The 20972-nt window shown below is 59.6% G+C and overlaps 1 protein-coding gene across 1 annotated transcript; it reads left to right on the top strand.

Annotated features, from left to right (window-relative positions):
* The first annotated feature begins 5032 nt into the window (after positions 1-5032).
* On the top strand, positions 5033-20970 carry NID2 (nidogen 2). Its single transcript, XM_027662548.1, has 22 exons — positions 5033-5221; positions 5893-6201; positions 9675-9907; positions 10120-10502; positions 11168-11317; positions 11395-11640; positions 12146-12346; positions 12477-12695; positions 13347-13490; positions 13807-13935; positions 14019-14162; positions 14254-14373; positions 14456-14701; positions 15404-15640; positions 15777-15998; positions 16123-16292; positions 17406-17535; positions 17726-17897; positions 18407-18564; positions 19141-19264; positions 19999-20111; positions 20194-20970. Exons 1-22 carry the CDS (start codon positions 5033-5035, stop codon positions 20202-20204), a joined length of 4050 nt encoding a protein of 1349 aa, XP_027518349.1. The 3' UTR covers positions 20205-20970.
* Positions 20971-20972: the final 2 nt, after the last annotated feature.

Raw genomic sequence — 20972 nt, forward strand, 5'->3', positions numbered from 1 at the left:
AGATGAAATCCCCTCTGCCAGGGAATTTGCTGGAGCCTGGACCAAATATGGAGCTTGTGGCTAATCTTGGGGGAAACAGGGAGCAGGAATCAGTCAGTGTCAGGCACATTTGTGAGCTGTGTGCTGAGCTCCTGGAACACGGGCAGCGCGGGGGGCTCCCAGGGATCCGTCGCCTCATCCGGCAGCTGCTGTAGCAAAATGAGGTAGCAATATTATGGAAGAGGAAGGAAGGAAGAAGACCCCAAGAATTTAAAAAAAAAAAAAAAAAAATCCTCTTTACCTTAAAATACATTCTGAAACCTGGAGCAATCCTTTGGGCTGCGGCTCAGATGTCTCAGGAAGCTTTTCCATGTGGGAGAGGTGTTTCCATCCCGTGAGTCTTCAGCTCCCTGGGGTGCCGGGAGATCCGAGCTCCACTTTCCAGCTGGGAGGACTCAGCAGCTTTAATTCATAGAATCCTAGAATTGTTTGGGTTGGAAGGGACCTTAAAGCTCATCTCATTCCAAACCCTTGCCTTGGGCAGGGACACCTTCCACTAGAACAGGTTGCTCCAAGCCCAATCCAGCCTGGCCTTCCTTCTCTCCATGCAGTGAACCACTTTCCCGTGTTTCTTCTCTGTCCAAAGTGTCCAGGGCCAAGAAACCCTCCTCTTTCTATAAAAACCTAGTTTTCCATATTATGGACACACATGTGGTCCACACTCCATCTTCCCAGTTCTCCATAAGTACAACCTCTCTCCCAGAACCCCTCTGATACCCTGAGCAGGAAATCTGTACTGGGTGGCAGCTGGAGCACATGGGATGGAGCCTGTGTATGGAAATCACCTGCAGCAGGGGTGGATATCCCTGAGGATGCACCTCAGCAAGTCCTGATGTGCCTCCTGGTCCATCCCTGGACCCCCCAGGAAGGGTGTCCCTGCAGCGGGCTGGAGGGAGAAGGTGGTGAGTCATGAGGCGAAGCCGAGTCAAGGAATCGAGACCAAAGTTAATGAGAACCGTTCCCAAAAATGGAGATGTCGAGAGCTGGGTGGGAATCTGCCCTGCTGCCACAGCTTCCCTGCTGTCAGCACCCGGCAGGATGCTCCCAGGAAAGGGAACAGCCGCAGGGAAGGCAGTGAGCCCAGCCAGGAGCCAGGGATGGAGCCAGCGGAAGAGATCCCTCGACATGGCCACAGGGAAGCAGAGCCACCCCACAGGAGGGGCACGGCCACCCAGTGATTCCCTTTTTGTCCTTGACAGGGGGTTGTTCCTGCTGTTGGAAAGCTGGGCACCAATTGTGTGTTCTCAGATGGCTCGTAAGGGCTGAGCTCGAATTGAAGGCTGTGCCCAACTTCTGGGGCAAGGGGGCACTTAATGGGGTCTCTCCTCCTTTTGTCTGGTTTTATAGGTTCTCAGAGATGCTGCTGTCAGATTTGGCTGAATTTATCCAACAGATTCCAGTTATTAAGGATGGAGGGATTTTTTTTTCTACAACTCCCTGACAGGAGGCTGTAGCCAGGTGGGAGTCGGGATCTTCTCCCCGGTAACAAGTGATGCACAAGAGGAAACAGCCTCAAGTTGTGCCAGAGGAGGTTTAGATTGGATATTAGGGAAAATTTCTTCCTGGAAAAGGTTGTCCAGCCCTGGCACAGGCTGCCCAGGGCAGTGGAGGAGTTTCTGTCCCTGGAGGGATTTAAAAGCTGGGTGGATGTGGCACTTGGGACATGGGTCAGTGGTGGCCTTGGCAGTGCTGGGGGAATGGTTGGACTCCATGATCCTAGAGAGCTTTTCCAACCTAAACAAATCCCTGATTCTATGAGGGGGAACGCCATAGACATCTGTCTTTCTTGGGCCATGAAGCCAAAACACTCGTGTGTGCTGATCCAGGGAGCTCAGGGGTGCACAACCCCCTCTCTGTGAGAGCCCTTTCCTGCCAGGACCAGGGGGATGTTCAAGCCACTGGTTTGTGGCCCTTCCTGCCAAATAGCCTGACCTTGAGCAGGACTGGTTTCCAGCATCCAAGAGAAGAAATGCTCCAAGGGCATTATTACTGTGACCCACTAACCCAGCTGGCAACGGGACAGTGCTGACAGAGCCCTGCTCCCATCCCACCCCTGCTCCTCCCCAAACATCCCGAAACACCGAACCGCCCCGGCGCATCCTGTGAGCCTTTGCTTTCTGCTGCACTCCCCAGCCCCGCTCCCGTCACCGGGAATCACGCTTCCTTTCCCGACTGCCCCAGGACAGATGGACAGATCCGCGTTTCCTGCTGCTTCCCTCGTCCCTGCCGGCCGCAGCTCAGCGATCCCAGGGCTGCCAGGCTTGAGGAAAAGGCTGCCGGGATTTCCTGGCTGAAACAGCCTCTTCACCAGGGATTCCTCTACCCTTCCTCCTCCTCGCTGGGAGCCCAGGGTGAGGAATGGCCTTCAGCAGGGCAGGGAGGTGCCGGCCCCCCTCGGCAGTCACATCTGGCAGGAGCATGAGGAGTGGTTTGTCCTGGTTTTCCCGTTTTAGCAGAGAGAGTTGGGAGTGTCCAGGGTGGGGGGTGGGAGGGTTGTGCTTCTAGGTCAGGCCAGATCCGTCCCCAGCCCCATCCCACAGAACATCCTCCATCTCCTCCAAATTCAGCACATCTGTTTCTGCCCGAAATGCTGCCCAGTAAATGCCTGTTGATTGTTTTTTTATGCCCCAGCTATGGGAAGGGATGAACCCTGCAGCCAAAGGCTCTGCCAAGGCACATGGCAGTGATTACAGGGATCAGTCCCTGCAAGCACCTCCTTTCCCAGCACATGGTGGGGGTGAGCACAGCCTCTCCCTGTCCCCATCCATATCCCTATCCCCATCCTCACCCTTGTCCCCATCCCCATCTTCATCCTCATCCCCATCCTTGTAATCAGCCACATCCTCATTCCCATTTCCATTTCTAGAACTATTTCCATGCCCATCCTTGCCCCTTTCCCCATCTTCATCCCCATCCCTATCCCCATCCTCACTGTAGTCCCCATCTTCATGTTCATCCCCATCCCAATGCCCATCCCCATCCCTATCTATCCCAGTCCCCATCCCCATTCCCATCATCATCCCTGACAGCATCCACATCATGATCCCCATCCTTATCCTCATCCCCATTCTTGTCCCCTTCCTCTTCCTCATCCCTCTAAACCATCCCTGATTCCATCCCCATCCCCACCGAGGCTTCCAGCTGCTCCTACAGCCACAGGGATGTCTGTGCCAGCAGGACTCTGCTCCAAAGGCCAAGACATGAGTCCAGCTCTTCCCAGCTGCCTCTTTTCTGACCGGTGCCAGTTTGGCTCAGGAAGTTGGGAAAAGGTACTTTTTAGCATCCTAAAGACTGCAGAAAGCCTGGCAGCTCTTCCTTCCCATTTGCAGAGGATCCTCAGGGCCCGTGGTTTGTATTTTCAACAGCCCCCAAACATCCCTTGGAGCAACAAGGTTGTCCTCCCTTTCCCTCCCCTCTTTCCTGCTCCCTCTGCCCCTGCCACCAAATGCCACTATTCTCCATGGGAGGGACATCCCATCTGAGGTTTCACCAGGCAGAGGGGCTGCCGGCCCCTCACAGCTCCCACTTTCCCTGGAGAGCCCTGGGTGGTGTTTGAGCTTCAAAGAAAAGCCACTTTTTGGCACAGGGAACTCCTGGAAGGCTGCGGATTGTGTCCAGCTGGCCTGGGCCCCACTCGAAGCCCTAATGGTTTTCCATGGCCAGGCAGAGCAACTCCTTCCAAGGGCTGGAGCCAGCCAGCTGCCTGCAGCCGAGAGGGCAGCAGCCTCTCCGGATGCGACCCCCACGGTCACATTCCCTGGGACAGCCGGGCTTCCAAACAGCTTGGTCCCGGCATGGCTGGGAGCTGCTTTCCAGGGTGACTGGGATGCAGTGGATTGCACCCTGCCCAGGATGGAGGGGACAGGAGCCACGGTGATAAATCCCTGTCGCTGCAATAGATGGGGTGGAGGGTGTCCAGCTGCTTCCCATGTGAGGATTCCTGTCGGGAATGCCATGAATGTGTCCCTGATTTATTTCTCTCGACAGCCCACAGGGGTTTGACACTTCTCTCCTTGTTATCTGGCATTCCTCGGGCATGTATATGTCTCGGGACAGATGCAATACTCCAGGCCAGGGAAGTGGGAAACGCTCCAGGAAGCTGGAGTGGAGCTTTTGGCTGCTCCCAGCCCGGATTTCCAGGAGCACTCATTGAGTCCAGCTGCCTGGGATTTGAGCTCGTCCTTTCCTCCACCGCTGTGGGTGCTCCCACCCCAACATCCCAAACCAAAGGCAGGGAACCCCTCCTGGACCCACTGGTCACTCCAGACCTCTCCGGGCGGGGATGATGGATGATGGGATTGAGGAAGGATAAACAGCGGTGACCCCGCGCCCGGCCGTGCGTGCGTGGGGGGCCTCTCGCTGACAACTTGCCAGTGGAGCTGTACTACACATTTTGGCCGGTGGCTGTCCCTGTCCTCCCCCGCGTGTCCCCTGTGGATGAGGAGTCACGTTTCTTCCCGGCTCCAGGGAGCGGGATCCGAGGGAGAGAGCGGGGAGCGGCCAGTGCCTCCCGCCCACGCCGCGGCCCCGGGCCCGACCCGGCTGGATGCGGGCCCGGCCCCGGGGGCGTTGCAGCGAGGCGGGGGGTGCGGAGCTTCGGGGGGGATCCCACTTTCCTTCCCCAGGAGGAGACCCTCCCAGGGATGCCCTCCCGGGATGCCCCCTCGGGGTAGCGCCGCTGTGGTACCCGGTTCCCCCCGGGTTGCCGGTACCGGCACGGGAGATGCGGGGGTTGCGGGAGGGGGGGGACTGCGACCCGGGACGGATTTTGGGATGAGTCCCGATTGGTCGGGGCCGGGGCCAGGGGGTCCAATGGCGGCTCGGCCGCGGCTTCGCCACACCCCTGCCGGGCCACGCCCCGCCGGCTCCGGTTCCCTCCGCCGGGCCGGGGCTGTCCCGTCGGGTCCGTCCCGCTCCGCTCGGTCCCTGCGCTCCGGTTCGCCCCGTCGGGTGCGCTCGGCGCCGTCGGGGGGTCCCGCGGGCCGGCGGCGGGATGCGGGCGGTGGCGGCGGTGCTGGCGGCCGTGCTGGCGGTGGGGGCAGCCCTGCCCCGCCCGGGGCTGCTCCCGCACGGCCCGGCCCGCGACGATGCCCGGCTCCGGCCCGGGGATGACGAGAGCTCGCCCGCGGTGCCGCTCCGCCGCGCCCTGCGCCTCTACGGCCGCACCGCCCGCCGCCTCTACGTGAGTCCCGCCTGGCCCCGACCCCGCTCCCCGCTCCCCGCTCCCCTCCCCTGCCTTCCTTACCCCCGGCCGCTCTTCCTCCCAGCACCCCTTCCTCCTCTCCATCATCTCCCCCTGTCCCTCCGTCTTCCCCCCTCACCGTCTCTCCACACTCTATCCCTTTCTCCCTCCATCCCTCCGTGTCTCTCCATCTTCCCACTCTCCATCCCTCTGTCCCACCATCCCTCTCTCCTTCTGGCCTTCCACTCCTCCGTCTTTCCATCCTGCTTTCCACTCAACTCCTTCCTCCCCAGCCTTTACACCCCTTCCTCCTCCGCCCCAACCCTGCCCCTCCGTGTGCCTCTTTGCTGTCCCACCTCACGTGTCTCTTCTCCATCCACCCCTTTCCTCCATCCATTTGCCCCCTTCCCGGAGTCTCCGGCTGCGGAGGAACAAGAGGGCTTTCTCCTTCGCAGCTGTTCCTGCCAGCAGCGGCCGCAGCTGGGATGGCCCCTGAGCTGCAGCTCCCTGGGGGATGGAGAAGCCCGAGGTCTTTGTTTTCTCCCCGTGGCCGGATGGGGCCACGCGGCCTCAGGGCTCTCACTCCCCCGAGGAGGGGGGGACACGGCGGGGGGACCGGGGGCGGTGGCACCTCTGCAGCTCCTGAGCACCCTGCCCCGCTCTCCCTGCAGGTGGGGACCAACGGGGTCATCTCCACCCAGGATTTCCCCAGGGAGACCCAGTACGTGGATGACGATTTCCCCACAGACTTCCCTGTCATCGCTCCCTTCCTGGCCGACCTCGACACCTCCGGGGACAGAGGGAACATCTACTACCGGCAAGATGACTCTCCGGACCTGCTGGACCGGGCTGTGGGATACATCCAGGCTGGGTTCCCCCGCACTGCCGGCTCCTTCGTGCCCACCAATGCCTTTGTTGCCACCTGGGAGGATGTGGGTGCTTACCAGGAGCTCTCCCAGGACACTGAGCCCTCCACAAAGGTGAGGCCAACTTGGATTCCCATCCTGCATGTCATGGGAGGATGAGTCTTTCTCATGTAGCACCCAAAACGTTCAGTCTCTTCTTTCTGGATGGGGGGTCCATCCATCCATCCTTGGGTGAGCACCAGGGGAGCTTTTTCTCTCTGCTCAGACCTGTGGCACTGGTGGAGCTCTTGGCTTTGCTGGTGGGCAGGAGAGGATTAGAGGTTGCCTTCAGCTCCGTGGTTGGAGGTGCTTGTACAAGGGCCTGGAGTGACAGGATGAGGGGGAATGGCTTCAAATTGACTGGATTAGATGTTGGGAAGAAATTCTTGGCTGTGAGGGTGGTGAGGCCCTGGCACAGGTTGCCCAGAGAAGCTGTGGCTGCCCCTGGAAGTGTTCCAGGCCAGGTTGGACAGGGCTTGGAGCAACGTTGTCTAGTGGAAGGTGTCACTGCCCATGGCAGTGACATGAATGAGATGAACCCTTCCAACCCAAACCATTCCAGGATTCAGTGATTCTTTTCAGGTGAAGCTCTCCAGTGCTGGTGGCTCTGGATTTGCAGGGGCATCTGGGAGAAGCCATGGCTCAGCTCCATGGTGCTCTTGACCTTTGCCAGTGGCTCGGGGCTGGTCCTTCCTTCTGCCCCCGTGCTGATTATGCTGCTGGCGAGGAACTGGTTTCAAAGTTTCCACGATGGGTTGATTTTGTGCCTGGAAAACAAGCTCATAGGTGGTCTGCCAGGTCAGGGAGGTGACCTGTGCTCTCCACCCACGGGGCTGATAAGGCTCCCACGTGGGTGGACCTACAGCGCTGCCTTTCCCCGAAAACGCCGGGACATGAGGTGTCACACGGGGCTGATGATGTGCTGAGGAGGTGACAGTGACACTCTGCCAGCAGGATGGACTCCTTGGAGCGAGCTGGATATGATGAGCTGCAAGAGGAAAACTGGTGATGGATACCCAGGGCTGTGTGATGGGTGACAGGCTCTAGCTGTGGTGGGGTGGGCTGATCCCGAAGCCCATCAGCAGCCACCAGGTCCCCGTGGACCACCAGGAGCCATCCCTACCATCCATTCCCCCGCTCCGGGGCCCTTCGGGAGCGGGTTGCTGAGAGAGGAGCCAAGCAGGGGAAGAAACCGAGGTTTGGAAGGAAACAAGGCACATTTTTTCCTCTAATTTAAAACTTGGGAAAGCAGCTGAAGAGATGCCATCAGGGGCCTCGCAGTGACCTCCCGGCCATCGAAAATGTAACCTCCTCTTCTTTTCTCTTCCCAATTGTTGGGTGTTTTTCTTCCCTCTCTGAGAAGTTGGATCAGGTTTTAAAATGAAACTGGTCTTGTTTGGAAACGAGCAGCTCTGGGGAAAGCTTCATTCAAGACTTGCTGAAGTGCAGCTTGTGCCTGTGCTTTGCTGAGCTCCCCCTCAGACAAAACTGCTAAAAACCTCCCCAGACACCACTTTTTTTCTGACCAAATGTGGCACTTATGGAAACGCTGCCCTCCTGCTGCTTGGAACCAGGATTGACTCTGAAGCCTTTCCCCCCCCCAGCTTTGAAAAGTCGCGGCTCATCCTTTTTGAGCCTCAAAAGCAGAAACCTGGGTAAAGGTGGGGGTATAGGGGGTCCCCAGACCCCTGCTTTGGGGGTCCTGCCTAGATGGGGGGTCTGGCAGCGCTCTGGCAGCGCCCTGTCCCCTCCAGCTCCTTGGGACACATTCCTGGTCCCCGCAGTGACGCCTTCCCGGGCTGCAGAGCCGGACAAGAGCTGACCCCGCTTCTGCAGAAGCAAGACTTGCCCTTTTGGGCTGGAATTTGCCCTTTGCAGCTCTTCGCCGGGAGCAGCCGGGGGCTTCCCCCCGCCCCCCCTCCTTCCCTCCATCCCAGCACATCGATGTCACCCATCGCGTCCCCCCTCGCCACCCACCACACGGCGAAACGAGCCCTGCAGCTGCTGCTGTGATTTGGCTGCGTGGGGGAGGAATCCAGCCCCGGGTGTTGGGGGGGGGGGGGGTGGTGTTATCCCCGCCTCTTCCCAGCTTTTTGGCCGCCTTTTCGGGGTCTCTGAATGCCCGAGTGTGCGACGTGCACAACAAGGCTCTTTATATCCCGCGGGGCTGCCGGGAAACCTCACAGTGCCCCGGGGACCCCAAAATCGGGGCTGGCGCTGTGGGGACGGCGCGGGGGCAGCCCCCACCCCCTCCCTCCCGCTGCTCCGGGGAGGGGGGAACTGGGAGTTTAATCACTTTTCCTTCGCTCGGGCGCCGTTCCCTGCGTGCTGCTTCCAGCGGCTCTCTGGGAAGGGCTGCTGCTGCTGCTGCCCGCTCATGGTTATTTATTGGGGCAGCAGGAGCCGTGTGGGGTTGGTTTCTCCGCCTTTGGGGTGACCACGGTGCGTGTGTGTGGATTCTCCGGCGGCTCCGGAGGGCTGGGCTGGCTCCGCAGGCTCCCCATCCGTGGGTTGTTGCCGTGATCCCGCTCCCTGGCACGGCCCCAAGGCTCGCAGGGCTGGCAGGGCAGGCGGCCAGCGTGCCTATAGCGGGACGTATGGGTGTGGGGAAGCCGGGAACACAGGCGTGTTTTTTCCGGAGGAAACCAGGCTAAAATTGTTCTCCGGGAGAAGCAGGGGGTGCGGGTTTTCCTCCGGCGCTGATGGGGCGGGGGGAGGCTGCTGCTGTCAGGGGGAGGGAAACAGCAGTGAGGGGCTCCCAGGCATCAGCACCAGCCCGGTGCAGGGTTTACATGGCCAGGGATGCTCCTGGGCGTGGTGCAGGGCTGTCACCTCCCTGTGTGACAGCTCCAAGGGACACCCCTGCATGGAGGGGATGGCCTGGTTGTGCCATGGGGTCCTGTGAGGATGCTGAGCATCTTACCAGGATGTTGCACTTGGGCTCTGGCTGTGCATGAGCTGGAGGTCTCTGCAGGGTGATCATAGAATGGTTTGGGTTGGAAGAGACCTTAAAGATCATCTCATTCCAACCCCAACCCCAACTCCCTGCCATGGGCAGGGACACCTTCCACTAGACCAGGTTGCTCCAAGCCTCATCCAACCTGGCCTTGGACATTTTCAGGGATGGGGCAACCACAGCATCTCTGGACAACCTGTGCCAAGGCCTCCCCACCCCCACAGGGAAAAATTTCTCCCTGATATCCCATCTAATCCTTCCCTCTGGCAGTTGGAAACCATTCCCTCTTGTCCTGTCCCTCCAAACCCTTGTCCCCAGTCCCTTTCCAGCTCTCTTGGAGCCCCTTTAGGCACTGGAAGAGGCTCTAAGGTCTCCCCAGAGCCCTCTCTTCTCCAGGCTGAGCAATCCCAACTCTTCCAGCCTGACTCCATAGATGTGCTCTCTCATGGAGGGCTCTTTTGGGGTGCTTCCCTGCGCTGCGGTGTGTGGGGAGTTGCCAGTCACATCCTTGGTCTCCATCCCCATCTCAGTCCTCCACTGGGGTCTTCCTGCCCCTCCATGACATCCATCTATCCCACCCTCCCTTTGGCAGCTCAACACCTTCCAGGCAGTCATCGCCTACAGCGACGAGGACACCTACACCATCTTCCTCTATCCCGACGGCGGCCTCCAGTTCCTGGGGACGCGGCCCAAGGAGTCCTACAACGTCCAGCTGGAGCTGCCAGCCAGGGTGGGCTTCAGCTGGGGGGACGGCGACGACCTGAAGAGGGACGGGCTGTTCCACAGCCTGGCCAGCAGCGAGCAGGCTCTGAGGAACCTGGAGCGGTGCGTGGTGCTGGGGGGGGTTCTGTGGGATGGGTGGGGGAGCAGGGTCACCTTCTCCCTGCCCTGGAGCCTTTTAAAGGCTGGAAGAAGGAGGGGAATGAGCTGGGGGTGCTGCATTTGGGGTCCCAGGGGGTGGTGTGGAGCAGGAGCACCTTTGGGATGGGTTTGCCAGCACGGCTCTGATGGATGTTCATGTGTGCTGCTGTCTGCAGGGAGAGCAACACGGGGGTACCTGGAGTGTGGGTCTTCCGTGTGGGCAGCGTGGACCACGTGGAGCCAGGAGGCAGCGAGGGACTTGGTCCTGGAGTGCCGCAGAGCCTCCCTGTGCATCCTGATCCCGACTACACCCACACGCTCTACAGCCATGGTGACCACGCATCCACAGAGCTGCCAGCACAGCATCCCAGCCATGGATCCCGCACCCCAGTGCTCCTGGGCTTTGTCCCTGAGAGGAGGGATGCCCAGGAGCGGAGCCGCCGGCTGTACCCCGACGGGGACGGTGACACCCGGCAGAGCTACTCTGCCAACCCCTCTTCCTACAGCTCCGGGCACCACGGCGTCGGCGTGGAGGAGGACGTGCATTTCAACCCCGATGGTGAGTGGCCACAGCCCTTCCAATGACCCTATGGGGACAATGACCCAGCGGGGACAGTGACCAAATGGGGACAATGACCGAACAGGGATGGCTCGTGGCGGGTGGCTCCCTAAAAAAGGCCCCTCGCTGCAAGTTTGTCCCTTCCCAAGCAGCCGGGGCTGGAGCGAGCGTGGGCTGGAGTCACTCCTGCAAAGCTTCTGCCCTTCCAGCTCCTCTCCCCCCCATCCAGATCCTACTACCAAGGGGCTGCTGGAGCCATACAACCCTGCCTACTGGGTTTGCCAGTGGAAGCTCACGGGGTGGGATTCTCAGGGGGCAGGTCCTGGCACAGGGACAGGGTTGGCCTTTCTGCCCTCCCCACCACTGAACCAGCTGTGGAGCCACCATGGCACGTGCCTGGGGGAGCAAAGCCCCGTCCCCAGCCGGCTGTCTCCCAGAAATACCCAGGAATTTGATCTCCTGCCCTCTGTCAGATCCGCCTGAAATCGGGCAACAGGTTCCAAACCCTCCACCGCTTCTCTGCGTCCCGGGTGACTTCCTTGGGAACCGCTGCCAGCTGGCCTGTTTCCCAGCGGTGTTTTGGGGGCCAAGAAGGCAAGGCGCCCACCCTCCGGCGAGGGGTGGCTTTGTCACCGTGTCCCCAACCCTTTTCCCCCTGCCCCCAGTGTTCACCTACAGCGCCTCCAGCAGGGAGACCTGTGCCCAGCACCACGGGCGCTGCTCCCCGCACGCCTTCTGCACCGACTACGCCACCGGCTTCTGCTGCCACTGCCGGGCCACCTTCTACGGGAACGGGCGGCAGTGCCTGCCCGAAGGTACGCGGGGCGGGCGGCGGGGATGGGCGGCCCCTGCCTGGGTGGCCACTGCCAGGGGTGCCCGTCTCCCTGCCCAGGGGCCGTGCATCGCCTCAACGGGAAGGTGAGCGGGAGCCTGACGGTGGGACGGGCGTCCGTGCGCTTCCAGGACGTGGACCTGCACGCCTACATCGTGGGCAGCGACGGCAGAGCCTACACGGCCATCAGCGGGGTGCCCCAGCCCGCTGCCCGCGCCCTCCTGCCCCTCCTGCCCGTCGGGGGGCTCTTTGCCTGGCTCTTCGCCCTGGAGGAGCCCGGCTCTGAGAACGGCTTCAGTATCACCGGTGAGCTGGGATCCGGGATGCGCCATCGCTCCGAGGGATGTGGCTCCTCAGGAGTGATGTGTGGCCTGGGGTGGGTGATAAGGGGCTCAGGGCAGCTCTGAGTCTCCTCCAGCCTCCCCAGGTTCCTCTGTGCAGGATGGGCAGGAGGAGCAGAGCGATCTTCTCCATCCCCTGGAGCCGTTTAAAGCCTGGGGGAAGGAGGGGAGCGAGCTGGGGGTGCTGGGCTGCGTCAGGGAGCTCAGCCCCCCATGCACTGGAGCTGCATTTGGGGTCCTGGAATGGTGATGTGGAACAGGAATGGTATCTTTGGGGTGGGTTTCCCAGAACAGCTCTGATGGATGTTCATGTGTGCTGCTGTCTGCAGGGAGAGCAACACAGGGGTACCCAGTGTGTGGGTCTTCCACCTCATGGGTGTGTTGGAAGGGTGGGGAGGGATGCCTTGGGGCTGTAGCCCGTAAAAATCCTAAAATCCTTAAAATGATACCTGTTTCCTTTTCCTGTCCAGGCGCTGAATTCACCCAGAGCCTGGAGGTGACCTTCTACCCTGGGGGGGAGATGGTCCAGGTCACTCAGACAGCCGAGGGCCTGGGGCCAGACAATTACTTGAGCCTCAAGACGCACATCCAGGGAGAGGTGCCGTTTCTCCCGGAGAACGTCACTGTCCACGTCACTCCCTACAAGGAACTCTACTACTACTCCAGCTCAGGTAAGACCTGTGCCCACCTGGGCTCAGTTTCTTGCACGCCGTCCCTGCGTGCCCCCAAAACCGCCCGAGACACGGCGACGCTGCAGCCGCTTTTCCCACATCCCACGGGGTTTTCCTTGCTGTCTGGCAGCCGTGACGTCCTCGGGCCAGCGGGAATACGTCGTGGCCGCGGGAACAGCCAACCAGACCTTGTCCTACCGCCTGCGACAGAACATCACCTTCTCCGGGTGCTCCCATTCCCGCCTGCCCGCGCGGCAGCAGCTCAGCGTGGCACGTGCCTTCGCCCTCTACGACGGCCAGGAGCACGTCCTGCGCTACGCCCTGGCTGCCCGTGTTGGCTCAGCACAAGGTGAGCGCCAGCACCCACCCCCAGGGTGCCAATCCAGGGTGCCAACCCCCCAGCCAAGGGATGCCGGGTTCTCCTGCCCGCTCCCGAAGTGCGGCACGCTCGCTTTGCCCAAAAACAGCCAAAAGAGAGGGGGTCTCGTTGCAGGTACAACTTCCTCGTGAGGGGCAGAGGAGGGGCAGGCGCTGATCTCTGCTCTGTGGGACGAGTGACAGGACCTGAGGGAATGGCCTGCAGTTGTGTCAGGGGAGGGTTAGGTTGGATATTAGGAAAAGGTTCTTCCCCCTGAGGGTGGTTGGCACTGAACAGGCTCTCCAGGGCAGTGGGCACGGCCCCAAGGCTGCCAGAGCTCAAGAAGCATTTGGATGATCCTCTCAGGCACATGGGGATGGTCCTGTGCAGGGCTGAGGGTTGGACTTGATGATCCTTGTGGGTCCCTTCCAGCTCAGCTTATTCTGTGATTCTGTTTTTGAAGCAGCTTGAGCCTCAGCACTCCTGGCATGGGGGGTTGCACCCAGGGTGGCAGTGGGTGGCGTGGCCGTGGTTCCCTGCATGGGTGCTGCGGTGATGCCTGCATCAGATACAAGTGGGAATGGTCACTCCCTGTGTCTCCCAGACCTCTTCTTCCCCCGTTACATCCCTCTGTGCCCACAGATGGTGCCGGGAATCCCGCGGTGAACCCGTGCCATGACGGCACACACGGGTGCGAGGCACCGGCGCGCTGCCAGCCCGGGGCAGGGATGGATTACACGTGTGAGTGCCCAGCCGGGTACCGCAGAGACGGACGGGGCTGCCGAGGTGAGCGGGGCTGGGGGTGGACGCAGGGGGGCTGGTGGACCCTGTCACCCTTCGGGCACTGTGGTGGCCACTGGCATTTGGGATGCCGGGATGTGCCACGGCATTGCAGCACTTGTGATCTCCTGCGGCTTCACCAAGGATATGAGGGAAAACTGAGGCAGGGTGCTGGGATTCCCAGGGGAAGCGCTCCACGAGCATCGTGGGGATGGAGGATGTGGCAGATGTGGGATGGGCAGTGTGGGGCAGGACATTCCCCCCAAGACCAGGAGCACCCAGACTCCAAAAACGGGTGCCTGCTCTCTCCCCCTTCCTCTAGACGTGGACGAGTGCGCCGAGGGCCTGAGCCGGTGCGGCCCCTTCACCGTGTGCCTGAACGTGCCAGGCAGTCACCGGTGCGAGTGCCGCGGCGGGTACCGGCCGGTGGGGGACGGGCAGGCGTGTGTGCGTAAGTTTGGGGTCAGTTTGGGGTCTCCCCCACTCCTATGCCCCACAGACATGCCTCCATCACTCCCTCACCTGTCCCCGCAGCGCTGGCCCCGGCGAGTGACCCCTGTGAGGACGGGAGGCACCCCTGTGCGCCGGGGGGCCGTGCCCGGTGCCTGTCCCGCGGCGACGGCCGCCCCAGCTGCGAGTGCCTCCCGGGATACACCGGCGACGGCATCCACTGCTCTGGTACGTGGGTGAGGGAGGGACCACAGGGCTCCCACACCGCGCAGCTGCCGGGGCGCCCTGTCCTGGCTGATCCCCTCTTCCCTGTGCACAGACGTGGATGAGTGTGCCGAAAACCCGTGTCACCCAGCCGCCACCTGCTACAACACACCGGGCTCCTTCACCTGCCGGTGCCAGCCCGGCTATGAGGGCGATGGCTTCCGGTGCATGTATGGTAAGGGTGCCCACTCACCCCCGTGCCCTCTCTGCCCAGGGCAGCTTCCCTGGCCTCACTCTCCTGTTTTCTGGGTTTCCAGCGGCGGGAGGGAACCCGCAGCGGCTGACACCCTGCCAGCACGAGCAGATGTACCCGCGGGAGGTGCCACCGGGACCCTCGCCCGTGGGAGGCAGGCACGTGCCCCAGTGTGATGAGGAGGGTCGGTACCGGCCCCTGCAGTGCCACGGCAGCACTGGGCACTGCTGGTGCGTGGATGCTGCCGGGCAGGAGATCGCCGGCACACGGACAGCACCGGGCACCACCCCGCCTCGCTGCGGGAGCCCAGGTCAGTGACACCCCACTGCGCCCAGAGGGGAGAGGGGACGTGGGTCAGGTCCTTTGGCATCCCTCTGGCATCCCAGTGGCATGCCAGTTTGTCCCAGGCAGCAGCAGTGTGGGGACAACAGGACCACAACAGAGGGGACTCACAAACTAAATGGCCACAATCTAAAACCCAGTACCTCAACACAAGGAATAACTTTCCACTGAGGGTGTCAGAGCACTGGAACAGGCTGCCCAGGGAGGGTGTGGAGTCTCCCTCTCTGGAGATGTTCCACACCCACCCGTGTCACCTGCTCCAGGTGACCCTGCCTTGGCAGAGGGGTTGCACTGGATGATCTCCAGAGGTCCCTTCCAACCCTAATAATTCTGTGACCCTCTGCCCAACTACCCGGCTTGAGGCTTCACTGCCATGGCCTGGGGGCAGGGCACTGCCAAATGGGTGGTTGGGCACACTGGGGGGCTCCTGGGTGTTTAGGGCACCCTGGCCCATGGGGTTACACTGCACTGGCCATGGGGACACCTCCTGTGTCGAGTTGTGATGGAGGGGACAGCTATGGGGTGTCGAGGGGGCTGCAGAGGGGCAGCCCCATCCACCTCAGCCCAAGGTGTGCCCCTACAACCTGGGGCCAAACCCAGGTGCCAAGTGGGTCCAGGGGAGCTGCGTGGCACCCCCTGAGCCCGGGCTGGGGGAACTTGTTGCCGGCAGAGTCCATCCAGCAGCTGACGCCCTGCGAGCACGCGCGGATGTACCCACGGGAGGTGCCACCGGGACCCTCGCCCGTGGGTGACGGGCATGTGCCCCAGTGCGACGAGGAGGGTCGGTACCGGCCCCTGCAGTGCCACAGCAGCACTGGGCACTGCTGGTGCGTGGACGCTGCCGGGCAGGAGATCGCCGGCACACGGACAGCACCCGGCACCACCCCGCCTCGCTGTGGGAGCCCAGGTCAGTGCCCAGGGGGGCATCCTCAGCGTGGAGGGGGCACCCAACAAGGAGAGGGGGGGCTCAGGGCTTTGCCACAGCCCTGAGTCCCCCGAGCTCGCATATGGGGGTGACTGTGGTCCTCCCCCCCCCATTCCAGAGCCCACGGAGCGGCCGCCCAGCATGTGCGAGCGCTGGCGGCAGAGCCTGCTGGAGCACTACGGGGGCAGCCCCCGCGGCGACCAGTACGTGCCCCAGTGCGACCCCCAGGGCCACTTCACCCCGCTGCAGTGCCACGGGGACAGCGGGTACTGCTGGTGCGTGGACGAGAGCGGCAGGGAGATCCAGGGAACGCGCTCGGAGCCCGGCACTGCCCCACCATGTAAGAGCTGAGCGCCCCAGTTTGGCCCCTGCTCCCTCCTGCTCGCTCCTGCTCCCAGGTGTGGAGCTGAGCCGTCTCTCCCCGAGCCATCTCTCCCTCCCTGTTCCCGCTGTTCCCGTGCCAGGTCTCCCCAGCGTCGCGCCGCCCACCGTCCGACCCTCGCCCCGGCCCGACGTGTCCCCACCGACCACGGGGACCTTCCTGCTCTACGCTCAGGGACAGCAAATTGGATACCTCCCACTCAACGGGACGAGGCTGCAGAAGGAGGCGGCCAAGACCCTGCTCTCCCTGCATGTACGGTATCCCTGGGGATGGGGGCGGGGTGTGGGAATACCAGAGGGAGTTTGAGAAAGGCTGGTGCTGCTGCTCTGTGTTTCACACCTCCCTGGACCACTTGTCTGTGCTGTGATGGTTTGGGGGGTCATGTCTTGAAGGTTGATGTTGTTTTGTGGGGATGTTGGCTGTGCTGACTTGGTGCTGAGGTGGCATTTTTGACATGGGCCTGGAGTGACTGGACAAGGGGGGATGGCTTCACACTGACAGAGCAGGGTTAGATGGGATATTGGGAAGGAATTGTTGGCTGTGAGGGTGGTGAGGCCCTGGCACAGGTTGCCCAGAAAAGCTGTGGCTGCCCCATCCCTGGCAGTGTCCAAGGCCAGGTTGGACAGGGCTTGGAGCAGCCTGGTGTGGTGGAAGGTGTCCCTGCCCATGGCAGGGGGTGCAACAAGATGGTCTTTAAAGTCCCTTCCAACCCAAACCATTCTGGGATTCTGTGGAGGAGGAGTGTTCTCACCTCTCCGTCCACTCATCCCCAGCAGAGGGGCAGGACAGTGACATGTCCCAGACCTGGGACTGCCCACAAAGAGAAGGATCCTGGGTGCTTCCAGAGCTCCCCAAAGTAGGTCATGGCCCTGGGCTTCCAGCTGCATGGCTCTACTGCAGCCTTGCCTTTTCCCTTCCTCGGACTCCTCTTGGAATGTGGCCATGTGCATCTCCAGCCAGGCCAGACCAAGGGGGAGGAACACTGAAAGCTGGGCCACGACCCTCCCTATACCCCAGGGAATTAAACACTTTGCCAAGTATTCCCTCTCCCCATCCTGAAGGTCATTCCTGGGGCTGGTTTTGCTCTTGGAGCAGCCTCGCCTCGAGGCAAAGGGTTCAAATCCATCTGGCTGTGGGTGTGTGCCTGCACCAGCTGGCCTAAAATCCTCTGCTGCAGGATTCCGCTGGGAGGGTGCAGTAGGGACCCGTCGGAGTTGGATTTTGCTGGAAAAAATGGGATTTGAGTGTCATTGCCTATTGCTGCATCCTGCGCCGGGCAGCTCCCACTGCCAGCTGGTGGGATAAGGATGCACAGTGAGCCTCCTGGCAGGATTTCACCCCGTGTCCCTCTCCCAACCTTGCCAGGGCTCCATCGTGGTGGGGATTGACTATGACTGCCGGGAGAAGATGATCTATTGGACGGATGTGGCCGGACGGACCATCAGCCGGGCGAGCCTGGAGCCAGGGGCCGAGCCAGAGACCATCATCAACTCAGGTGTGTCCCCATCCCAGTGACACCTGCCCCAAAGCCACATCAGCAGGTCACAGCTCCGGGACTGTCCTGCTTTGGGGCTCCTCCATCCGCGCTCCCATTCCCTGGTGTCGGGTCAGGAGGGCCGTGGGGGGCTCTGAGGGATCCCGGAGCAGCACTTCCCGGGCCGCTGAGCGTGGCCATCCCCTGGCAGGACTCATCAGCCCCGAGGGCCTGGCCGTGGACCACCTGCGCCGGGCCATGTTCTGGACCGACAGCGGGCTGGACAGGATCGAGAGGGCGCGGCTGGACGGCTCCGAGCGGCGCGTGCTCTTCGACACCGAGCTCGTCAACCCCCGCGCCATCGCCGTGGACCCCGTCCGAGGGTGAGCAGCGGCAATTCCCGAGGGATTTGGACACCAGGTGCAAGGGTCAAACAGATGTGGCCGTGCCAAGGCCCCATCCTGACCCTGGGAGCGGCTCTGCTGCGCCGCACACCCCGCAGGAGGGGTTGGCTCTGTTCCCCGGCCCTGCTTTTATTTGGTAATTCAGGATTTGGCTGAAGCTGCTCTTTCAGTATCAGGATGGACATTATTTTTGAAAGCTCTGAAACACTCCTGGCGTTTGGAAACACAAGCTGTGCCTCCAGGGTGCTGTTGTGATACAAAATGTGCTACTCCTAAGGCTCGCCTTCGTCTGGGAGCTGCAGTTTGGGTCATAAACATGTTTGATATTGCTCTGCTTTGCTTTCAGGGATATTTTCCTAATCAAATAAAGATGTTTCAGGCACTGATAAGGGGAAAACCAGGCCTTGCTCTTGACAAGAACCAAATGAAGGGATAATGTCCTGCCACTCCTTACTGTTCTGTGCCCTGTTTGTGCATTATTTCCCAAGAAACCTTTACTGGACGGACTGGAATCGTGAAGCTCCCAAAATCGAAACTTCCACTGTCAATGGAGCCAACAGGAGGGTCCTGGTGCACACAGACATTGGTTTGCCCAATGGCCTGACGTTTGACCCCTTCTCCAAGCTGCTGTGTTGGGCAGATGCAGGTAAGGTGAGCTCTCCTGTTGTGCCAGAGTAGACTTGGGTTGGATATTGGAAGAAATTTTTTCATGGAGAGGGTGGTCAGGCATTGGAACAGGCTGCTCAGGGAAGTGGTGGAGTCCTCCATCCCTGGAGGGACTTAGAAGCCATGTGGATGTTGCACTTGGGGACGTGGGTCAGTGGTGGTCTTGGCAGTACTGGGGGAATGGTTGGGCTGGATGATCTTGGAGAGTTTTTCCAATCTAAATGATTTTATGATTCTACATCCTTAGGTTTAAAAGCTGTTTCCAAATGTAGTAAATTAGGAAAAGGTTTTTTTACCCATAGGGTGGTGGGGCACTGAACAGGCTCCCCAGAGCAGTGGTCATGGCCCAAGCCTGACAGGGCTCAAGCAGTGTTTAAACAAGGCTCTCAGGCACATGGTGGGATTTTGGGGGTGTCCTGTGGAGGATCAGGAGTTGAACCTGGTGATCCTTGGGAGTCCCTTCCAACTCAACATATTCTATGATCGTATGAAATACAAAGAACATGTTTGCTGGGGTGTTTTTTTCTGGTATGATAAATATCTTGTGTTTGAACAGGCACAAAGCACCTGGAATGCACATTCCCTGATGGCACAGGCCGGCGTGTCATCCAGAACAACCTCAACTACCCCTTCAGCATCATCAGCTACGCCAACCACTTCTACCACACGGACTGGAGACGGTGAGGGGGGAAAAGCCACTCCCTGCGTGGCTGGGAATGCTGAGCTCCCTCCAACAGCTGGGAGCCAGCCTCCATGATTCCCTGAGAGCAGCCTGGAAGGGTTTTGTGCCAGAGGGGGAAAACAAAGGCTGTCCCCAGCCTGCTCCCGAGTCCTGGAGCCTCACCAGAGCTGTCGTGGGTCTCTAGAAAGCTGGACGTGGGTTCAGCAACACCCGCTTGTAAATCTCAGCACAGGGTTGTTTAGACACAGCCCCAGCGCTCTGGGAGGGACAGAAATAGTGTGTTGGTTTTTTTTTTTTTAAACTAAAACTTGGCCCAAGTCTCCAAATCTAGATTAGGGCAAAGCAGAGATTCCGTCCTCAGCCGTTCCCTCTGCCCCGACACCCAAAGGCCTCGGCACCAGGAACTCGCCTCTGTTCCCACTCCAGCTGGAAGCTCTCAAAACTCCCATCAAATCTTAGATTACAACAAACACTTAAGTGCTTGCCACGCTTGGAGGAGACTCTCAGGGAGATAATCTCTCCTTGGAAGGCTCTTTCTGTGGCTGCATCACCGGAGAGAAATGCACTGAATGAGCTGGAGGGAGCTTTTATGGGGCAGATTTCTTTCCACTTGTCCTGCAGGTGTTCAGACCAGTCTTTTTAGCTGCCTCTGTTCTTAAATGCACACAGAGAGGGGGGGAGAAAACCAAGTTTTATAGATGAATAAAGCACTTCTCCCCCTTTTTTCCCCAGGGATGGGGTGATAGCTGTAAATAAAGACACCGGCTCCTTCACCGATGAGTATCTTCCAGAGCAGCGATCCCACCTCTATGGAATAACAGCAGTTTATCCCTACTGCCCTGGAGGTAAAACCCACCCCAAAACCCACCCCCTTGTGACTCTCTGATGGCTGCTTGACTCACTAAAACTACCCTTTTCCCCCTGCAGCAAGGAAATAGCAACTCCCAGTTTCAAGGAATCAACAATCTTTGCACCCAGAAGAACTTCAGACCCAGAAAACTGTCACTGCATGAAAGGAGGGAAAAGCCCTCAGCCAAGGCCAACCAAGCAACCTGCTTTCCTGCAAAAAGTATTTTTTTTTATGGTTATACCTCAAGACTTTACTGCTGTATTTTTTTTACCAAGTGGAAAACATTGATATATTACCAAAAGAAAAAATGGTCCTGGGCGTTTTGGGCCATTGCTCGAACTCTTGCTTAATGCAAGAAGGTTTAAAATGTAGCTTTTTTTTTTTTTTGTTACTCAAATGTTTTATTTTAATGGAAGAAGAATGGATACATTTTTAACAGTTTTGACAATCTGACCAACAGGTCCTTTTATCCAAAAAAAAAATAAAAATTAAGTGCCTATGGGAAGCTTTGGATGCAGTATCTCGCTGGGTCTAAATAACCTACAGCCCTGAAGACAAGAGACTGTGTGTGCTCCAAAAAAGGTGCAGAACAGGGATGTGACGTGGCAAAGGCATTGAAGATTTTCCAGAAGATGATTCTGTGTTTTCACCACTGCCTCAATGCATGTCTTTTAGTATTTATATTAGAAGAATATGCTAGAATTGATCTGTTCATGCTTGTTGGTTCTTCCAAGTGCCTTCATAGACCTACCCAGTGTAGACCAATACATGTTCAGAAATACCCAGTTACCTTGTAATGCTTCACTTTTTCTAGGTTACTTCAATAATTGAATAAAGAGGTTGGTTTAAGTTTCCC

Source organism: Corapipo altera, unplaced genomic scaffold (genome assembly GCF_003945725.1).
Source record: "Corapipo altera isolate COAL_440 unplaced genomic scaffold, ASM394572v1 169, whole genome shotgun sequence".
In the NCBI taxonomy this organism is placed as follows: Eukaryota; Metazoa; Chordata; class Aves; order Passeriformes; family Pipridae; genus Corapipo; species Corapipo altera.

Excerpts from the sequence above, each read along its gene's own strand:
- NID2 (XM_027662548.1), top strand. The coding sequence starts at position 5,033 with ATGCGGGCGGTGGCGGCGGTGCTGGCGGCCGTGCTGGCGGTGGGGGCA. Across the intron at positions 10,503-11,167 it reads CGTGCATTTCAACCCCGATG|TGTTCACCTACAGCGCCTCC; the intron begins GTGAGTGGCCAC and ends CCCTGCCCCCAG. Across the intron at positions 15,641-15,776 it reads GCCTCGCTGTGGGAGCCCAG|AGCCCACGGAGCGGCCGCCC; the intron begins GTCAGTGCCCAG and ends CCCCCATTCCAG.